The following is an 8799-nucleotide window of genomic DNA, read 5'->3' as shown; positions in this document are numbered from 1 at the left end:
CAGCAATCTCAAATCGATTTCTTTGGAAAGTGCATTCGAGTTAAGTAATATTTTCTTTCTTGCTGCCTCATTCTTGGCTCTGGTTTTATCCACGCAGTGCTTTAACCATCGTTAAGTTCTCTCCTCTGCCCTGGTTTGCAGTTGTCAGTCTTCCTTTATACGCCACAACTGAGAGCTGCTGCAGCTGTCCATGATGATGTGTAAGCAGTTTCAAGTGAGCAACGTGTTTTATCAGTGAAGTTTACCCTAGCATGTTTCATCGTGGCAGTACTGCTGGGCTTCAGTAAACATGCACATTAATGCACATGCATATGAAGTTTGGAAAAATTACTTCAAATGCGGTGGAGTTATTTAAGAGATAACGCATTCACAAAATTCATGTTGCCGCTCAATACAGAAAATCTGGGCATCAAATGACTCGTCATTTTATCTGACATAGCAGTGAGAAGATCCACACACACACACACACACACACACACACACACACACACACACACACACACACACACACACACACACACACACACACACACACACACACACACACACACACACACACACACACACACACACACACGATGTGCAAACCAGTTGCGAAACACAGAATTGAGCATCTTGTATCTGAGTGCCACTCAAAGCAAACGAATGCAACAGCATTAAAACACAAAGGGAGGTAAAAGAAAATTAAATAAAACAATTTATTCCATCACAAGATGACACACATTCAGAGATAAGTTATTTCAGTATATTCACACCCTGACGCTGAGCACATTAGGAACAAATTGAAACACAGCCGTGCTGCTTCGGTTTTGCCTTGTCACCACTGATGACTTAGTCCTCGATCATAAAATTTCTGCAGAAGCCTTGTGTTCATTTCAGCCTCTCTCTGGCTCCAAAACTCTATCACTGTCACCATGGAAACAGGGAAAGCCCCACACGTTTCCAAGGGAACCAGATGGAAATTATATGCTTTTTTTTTTTCCTTTTCTTTTTTTCGTGCCAGTATATGAGAGCTTCTCTGCAATGCTGCTCTGTTCTGAGTGTGTGAACGTGGGTGTGTGTATTCCCGGTGGTCCCACATTTGATTGGGAAAGCTCCGATTTAGCTGAGCCTGCAAATGTTGCCCAGTTCACTTGGCCATGTCCTCGGCCACAGCCTTCCCCATTTTATCTTTGAGGTAGGCTAATTTCTGCCACTCTGTCTTGAGCTCCAGCCACTCGTAATACGGCACCTGAAAGAAAATAAAACAGACAAAGCATGTGTTTACAGAGCTGATGACCATCTGTCACCATTAAAGATGTATATTTAAAATAAAATGTTGGTTTTCACTCTTAGATTCATATAGTTGGTCAGTTAATACAGTCTGAAACACTGCAACCCGACAAGCAAGTGAGTATACAGTTGGCTAAGGAGATTGTCCTAGATGAGAGAAGAGACAGAGCTTGGATTGGCCTAGATGAGGCAGAGCTGCGGCTGGAGCTCTATTTATACCACAGACTGCAGCGGGGCCCACCTGACTCTCAGCTCTACAAGTATTAGCTCCATTGTTTGCACACAATCAGCCTGACAGAAACAGCAGCAGCGGCGGTGCTGGTTCTCTGCTTCTTTTCTTTGAAATATTGCTCACGAGCAGAGAACAAAAACAGAAGATCTCTATTTCAGTTGGCTTTAGTGTGTGTTTGAGTTTGGGCAATAAAAAAAACTAATCTAAAGAACAAACAGAGCTGTTCAGCCTATATAGAGAAAATTATTCAGTCACTGTGGGGGGGGGGAAACAACACCATCTCAGGCACTGCTACAACGCTGGCTTCTACTCACCTCTACTGTGATGAAGCCAGCCAACTGAAGATGTTGCTTCATCATGACAAAACGTCCCAGAAGGTCTTTACTCTTTGAGCCAAAGTTGGGAAATTCCCAAGATAGGAAAGCTACCCTAAAAAAAAAAAAAAAAACATATGTGGGGAAACAGGAGGACAAATATATTTAGATTCCTGGAGCAAAAGATGCTGCAACATTAAAAAGCTCAAAATAAATCTTTAAGTACCCAAACCCACATGACTCTTCCCTATGACTCACCGTCGTGCTCCTGTGGGTAAAGCCTGATCTCCTCCTCCGCTTGGTAGATGAGGGGCTTTTATTGTTACCATGTCAACTGGTTTGTTGTCAGCATCCACGACGAGCTCACCATCTGAGAACATAAAAAACAAAACCGCTCTAGTAGTGATGAAGCATGTAATCTCATATTATATCTCCAGGCTTATTATATCTCCTTACCAATAGTCCATCCATACACTGTGTCAACACCAATGCGAAGGGCTTCTGACCTCCCGCCCACAAACTTCAGTAATGTTTCTCTCAGGGTTCTCTGCAGAGGGGACAGGGGGGAGCTGCTGGCCGGGAAAGACGGGACACTCTGAGAGGACAGAGTATCCAAAGAACCAGGATGCTCCAAGCTGAGAGTAGCAGCGATATGCAAGAGCTTCAGTTTGTAGTTCTCTGCTCGAGCTGGACTTCCTTCTATAGTGAGGGAAAAAAAAAAAAACAACACAAAGGAAAGAGAAGGAGTGACGACAACTCACTGGCAACAGGGCTTCCAAAACCCTTACAAGAAGGTTTGAGGAAACAAAGCAATTTTTTGTCTCTACAGGAAAATGGGACTGATGATCAATCTTGTCCAGTCAGAAGTATAGTGGTGTGGTACTGCCATCTGCTGAGCAGGAATGGTATTTAGGTAGTTAACCATAAATGCCCAGAAAGACACTACAACACAACGTTAAAAAAAGAGAAAAAAAGATGGGAATCAGAGAAATCTGAGGTCTTTTATATATATATTTTTTTCTTTTTTTCCTTAAAAGTTTCCTTCCTGTCTTGCTTATATAGCCCAGACAGTTTCGTGGTTAGCATCCCTGCATTGCAGTTACATTGATTCAGTCACTCAGCTCTACTTCACCAGCTACTGTGAGTGGTAAGAGGTCTATACAATTGTCTTTGTTTGTGCACACCAACCACAGTTAGGGCTAAAACCTGTGATTAAGAAAACTACGGGGCCAATTTATTTTCATTTATCTATTCCCTTTATTTAACAAGGAAGTGCCACTGAGATCAAATCTGGTTTTACACGGGAGACCTTGCAAAGGTAGCAACCGAACAAACTCAAAATCTCTCAAAAACTGAACAAATACAACATAAAATGCAAGAGACACTCAGAGAACGCAGACCACCACCAAGGCAGCTCAGTATTTATTTTAAAGGGAACAGTATCATATTTTGTATCTAAATTCCATTTTCTTTTAAATATACTTTAAGAAGTTTGCACTAAAGGTAAAACAAGCATTAGATTATTGTAATGCACATAAAGTCAGAATAAAATGAATCAACTGCACTAAAAAAGTATCCCATGCCAACATGTTCCTGTCAGCTCTTTATTCTGGTATGACTATTTAGTTTACAATCTTTGAGCTGCTTTATGTATCGGTCTCCATGACAACTGTGGTGAACATTTCCTCCATGTTTCAGCTTGTAAAACTTTCAGCCTGTGGTATCACATAGGTGCTGTGTGGGGATTCAGCTCTGAATTGTGGGAGGGATGTTTTTCCAAGTCTTTTATTTTATTTGGCAAAACAATCTTTGTGCTGGTTTTCTGGGTCTGATTGGATGTCCTGCTGTTATCATCTGTTGTTTCTGCCTCAACGCATACCAGGAATTTTGGTAATGTGCTAGGGGCTTCCTTATCAGTTACCTGAAGCACATTCACCAGCCTCTCCTACTTTAAAGGAGCAGGCCGTGTATTTCACCCTGAACGTCTGACAATTTAGAGGAAACCTGATTTACTTGTGTGAGCCTGCTGTGTCACATAAAGCGCATATCTGCAGAACTGAGAATTGAGGATAAACGCACACACAGTACCGATTCTTACCTGAAAGTTTGGAAACATGATTTTGCTGTATGAGGGGAATGAGATAGTGGGGTTTGGCCTGCTGTAGCACACACAGAGACCAAACCACATCCGTTTTCAGAAAGGGTTCCAGGCCTGAGACAGCCTTCTCCAACACAGAGTGCACCTTTAATCAAAACAGCACAGAGAGCAATCGTTTCAGTTAGGAAGAAGAACGAAATGTGCACAATCAACAAAAAGCCTTTAATGACATTAGCACCTTGTTAAAGAACTCTTCTCCTTTGCTGGGCTGAAAGCCCAGTCTGGCAAAAGTCATGAGCAGATTACACAGCTGAGAAGTAGTATACTTGTCGCTGTTTGCTGTGTAGTGCTGATAAAACAAAATGTATAGAGAGAGAATTTGAAATCACAGATGCACAATGTTTTGAAAATGACTTTTATCAGGGGCTGATTACTCACCTCAGCAAAGGCTTCAAATAGAGGCATATGGAGCCATTTGAGAAAACCAAGTGACTTAGCACAGCGTGTGATGTCAGCAGAACTGAGCTCAGGGACTCTGGGTAATAACTCCGAGGCCATTCGCTGAAATACCTGAGAATGGTGGAAACTCAGCTTCCCTAAAAGCAATGATAAAGGTTCTGTTGTTAGCAGCGCAGAGCGTGTGAGCAGACAGTCATATACAAAACACAACAAAACCTCATTCATCAGGTTTATCAAACCTAATATAAAGACTTGTGATGATAACACATACATAGCCTATTATTTATGGTGTTATTACCGTATGCAAAGGCCATGTCCATTATCAAAGGTGTGGTGAACTCTGCCGAGGGTTTCTGGAGAAGGTGGTAGGACAGAGCCCTGAGAAGTGGGACGCTTCTGCGACTCTGAGCTGCCAAAGATACACAGACTTTGCGAATATCTTCTCCTGAAAAGCCCTCTGCAAGCTCCAAAGCCTAAAAGTGGAGAAAGAGGATCCTTCATATGATTTCAATATATGTCAAGTCAAATCAGTGTATTCATATAGCACATTAAACACAACTGATCTTGCCCAGCTGCATAAGCAATTAAAATTAACAAAGAAACAACACAAGTAATTAAAGAAGAATAAAAACAATAATAATAATAATAATTAGGGAATGGAGTAATAATATAAAAATGATAATAGTGAGTTACGGTAGATGAAAACAGTAAAATGATATTAGAATAAATGCACAGAGGAAAATGACAGTAAGCTTAGGTTATATTTATACTCCAAAAGAAGAAGATGACTGTATCGCTGCCTTAAATACTAGGTAAAATCTCTGTACAGAGTTTTATGTATATGGACACAGTGTCTAACTCTAAGTTACTTTCACTGTGCTGCCACTACAGACACAATCATTTTTATCATTTCTAATCAACACATTAATATTTCAACTTTTTCTATAATATATATATAAAATTTCACACGTGCTTTCTCCATTTAGCAATCTCAAGGGATTGCATGTAAATGACTTTAACCCAGTGAGAAGGGCCAAACTTTTAAACACAGAAATCTGCCTAAAACACTGACATTAAAACTTTAAACTTCAAAACTGGAACTTTAACTGTGTTTTAAAGGTGACCGTTGTTTGAAGTCTGTTACCTTGTCCTCCAGTCTGTCCATCAAGCTTGGCGACATGCGTTCTCCTTTGGATATCAGCGCACTGACAGTTTTCGTATCATCAATCTCAGTCCAGCGCAGTTCAAGTTGTTTAAGCATAGCGTTCACTAGTTCCACATCCTGCTGAGCTTTCCTGCCTGCTCCCCAGTCTACCAAGTAGCCCAGCTGTCTGTACGTCAGCCTTCGAATTCTCCACAGGACTTCTGTCTGGACAGAACTGAGCACCGGATCACCGGGGGAAACACCCATAATCCAGAGAGTTCGCAAGACAGACACTAGACTGCTGTTCCACACAGAGGCCACCTTGAATACACAAAGATAAATGAGATATTTATCTCAACAGACAAGCTTAAAGTTCTTTTGAATGTTGATAACTTTAATAGATGAGGGCAGAGCTAGTGCACTTCACTCATGTACCTGCCGAGATAAAGTATTCATCATATCCAGGAGCCTTGAATCCATCATCAGTTCTGGTTGTTGTTCCTTAAACTTTCCCTTGGTTTTTAGTACCAGCTGGGCCCACTTCATGAGGGCGGTGGCAGCTTGATTACCATTACCTCCATACTTTTCCCAAGCAGACAGGATGTCCTCTGGCACTGTTGCCTTGTCCACCGATTCGTCCAGCTGTGTGCGAGTAGGGCTCACTGAATAGTGGTCTTCTTTGGTAACTGCTGTTCTTTCACACATTGACCTCTCTGTGAGCCATGGCCAGCCCTTGGCTCTTTGATACTCTGCAGGCCCAGCAGCAGATAGAGGTAGGCGAGCAGCAGCAGCAGCTGAGGCCTGAGAGGACGACCTGCAGAGCAGACGGGCACATCTGCCCAGGAGGCGGCCAGCCATGGAGTCTGAGAGACAGAGAGTGGCTAAAGACAGGAAAGAAGGGCTTTCTCACGGCTCAGCAGCTGGTGTCACCATCCCACTTTAAACCTGAGGGGGCAGTAAAGAATTCAACATTAAGTGTGGCTATAAGAAAAGGGTCGCCTTTTAAATCTCACTACAAGTTAACACATTTTCAAGTCCGCCAAATGCTTTAGCCATGTTTCATCTTCTACTTGTGATACAGATTTCCTGAACAGCGTCGCTAATGGTGATAAAAGTGGTTGTGTAACCAGTGGTACGCAGTTTTTCTTCGTCAATAATGCATCTAAGCCTAGCTCTGCAGTACATGCCACTGTAACGCTGATTAAAACCCATCTTCTTTACACGGAACCCGGCAGCAAGAGAGAACACGCTGGTCTTGTCATGTAACGTTGAATCCTGACCTTGTAGAGAGGAAGAGGCGCAGTGAAACGCCGGTCTGCCATCTACCTCCCCTCATAATACTCGTGTCTGTGCGTCGGAGAGCAGACTCACTGCACGGTTTCACCGGCTACCCAAATAACCAAAGGCTTACCTTTAATTTACGATCATTTTGGCGAAAGTTGTTCACATGGAAAGTGTCTAGGAGAGGTGGTCGCAGAAAATTGACGTCGTCGGACGCTGTCACGTGATCAGCGGATGTCGCTGTCATTGGCTGGAGTCGCCCGACAAGAATCGAGAGTCCAGGTCGCGTTCAATAGTGTGTGTTTGAATCTATTTTATAATGTAATGCATTTCTATATAAACCAAATCCAAACGTTCGCCAGTTCATGAATGAAATGAAGCTCACATTCAGGGCAAATCTGTCTTATTTGCAAGCTACTTAGTTTACCGTCACAGTTGGTGTGAACGCTCTCATCACACTTGACAGGAGAAAGCACTGTGCAAAACTCTTGAACCACCCATTGCATTACTTTGTTATATTTTGCTTACATTTTTTTTTCTTCTTGAGCAATAGTTCTACAGATTTTCTGAGGGTCAGTCAATCTTTCGACATTGGCTGCTTTTTCATTCGTCAGCACTGTCCTTGTACCTGGCCATTTTCACAGGAATTGGGCTTTCTCTTTTTCTTCTTCTTCTTCTTTTTTTGTTTTTGATCAGCCACTTAACATTGACCAAAGAATCATTAAAAAAGGGGCGAACCAGTGCTGTGTCTACACATAACAGACAACTTAGCAAAGAACTAATTTTAAATTCTATCTTTAGGCACAAAAACCCATCACTAGTTCCCATTTTATTTTCCATATTATTGTAGGTTACCATTTTGACAGGCAAAGTGATTTCCAAAGAGCTACAGCAAAAACAAAAACTTGGGGAAACCAGAGCGGTGGAGGCAGGGCTGGACTGTCTGAATGTGGCATACCTGGATTTAATGGGCCAATGGAAAGTCTAATGAAAGTGGTGAAAAGGTAGAGCTGAAAAGCTGAGAGAGAGAAAAAAACAAACAAACAAACACACAAACACACACACACACACACACACACACACACACAGTACCAGCAAAATCAAACAAAATACAAACCTTTTATGGTGACTTTCTCACAGTCACAGGAGGCTGCTGTTGTTAGCATTAGTCATGGAGAAGTGCAGGAGGCGGGACAGCAGCCCCAACAACAGAGTGAGGAAGAGACAAAGGAGGGGTTAAATTAACTCGGTAAGAAAATAGATGGAGGGACATAATAAGGAAGGGAGAAGTTCAAGGGTTCAGGCAAAATGAATGGCTACTTGACCAGTGAATGGCCACTGCTTATAGTACCAACTGACTAAAACTTGTGTCAGTTTCAATAACAAATATATACTGAGTAATCATGGTGAGCCACCTCGACTAAGAGTTCAGCCCTGGATGGAGGACAAAAGAATAAGTAGCAGCCCAAAACACTATTTACAACAGATGAATAGTATCTGAAAGTCATGTTTTCATGAAATTGGAAACAATTAAGCAAAGTCCTGATACAGAACATGAGATATGCATCTGGACCTTTATTCTACCCATCTACTGTTTGCTTGAGCCTCATCAGAAATGGTCTCTGTGCAAGGTTGGCTGTAATGAAGACATGCTTAAGGAAGAGAAACGGGGAGAAAAGGCTGATATATGTCAAATTACATAAACTGAACAAAAATCAGTGGCGAGAGGTCTGATGGAGCAATATTTAAAAATTTGAAATTTTGCGTTCAAGCCATTGTCAGTATGTATAAATGAGGAAGGGAGAGTGGTTACAACAATGAGTGTCTGCAGACATCTGTAAAAACACGGCAGAGGCTCTGTCATGTTTGGGCCCTGCAGACGACAATCTGAGCAGAGAGTTTCCCCTCACCTATCCACCCTCCAGCACTGCGTTCTTAGAGCTGATAAAAGTACTTTGATTATCTAACCACTGTACAGACTATTATACAGTGTGGTATA

At 42.1% G+C, this 8799-nt stretch overlaps 1 protein-coding gene across 1 annotated transcript; it reads right to left on the bottom strand.

The window, feature by feature from the left end:
• Window positions 1-679: 679 nt before the first annotated feature.
• tbrg4 (transforming growth factor beta regulator 4) lies at window positions 680-7065 on the bottom strand. The gene is made up of 11 exons (XM_086311917.1): window positions 6931-7065; window positions 5955-6464; window positions 5520-5840; window positions 4674-4848; window positions 4355-4512; window positions 4155-4265; window positions 3917-4061; window positions 2275-2517; window positions 2077-2188; window positions 1819-1933; window positions 680-1231 (listed from the first exon to the last, which is right to left on the bottom strand). The coding sequence occupies exons 2-11, from the start codon at window positions 6375-6377 to the stop codon at window positions 1130-1132; spliced, it is 1905 nt and encodes a 634-aa protein (XP_086168043.1). The 5' UTR covers window positions 6378-6464; window positions 6931-7065; the 3' UTR covers window positions 680-1129.
• Window positions 7066-8799: the final 1734 nt, after the last annotated feature.

The sequence above is a fragment of the Aulonocara sp. 'chitande type north' Nkhata Bay genome, linkage group LG11, assembly GCF_057382095.1.
Source record: "Aulonocara sp. 'chitande type north' Nkhata Bay isolate Kocher_YH1m ecotype deep benthic linkage group LG11, A_spYH_male_GT1.1, whole genome shotgun sequence".
Classification (NCBI taxonomy): Eukaryota; Metazoa; Chordata; class Actinopteri; order Cichliformes; family Cichlidae; genus Aulonocara; species Aulonocara sp. 'chitande type north' Nkhata Bay.
The sequence above is the reverse complement of the archived record's forward strand: the minus strand, read 5'-3'. Positions and strand labels throughout refer to the sequence as shown.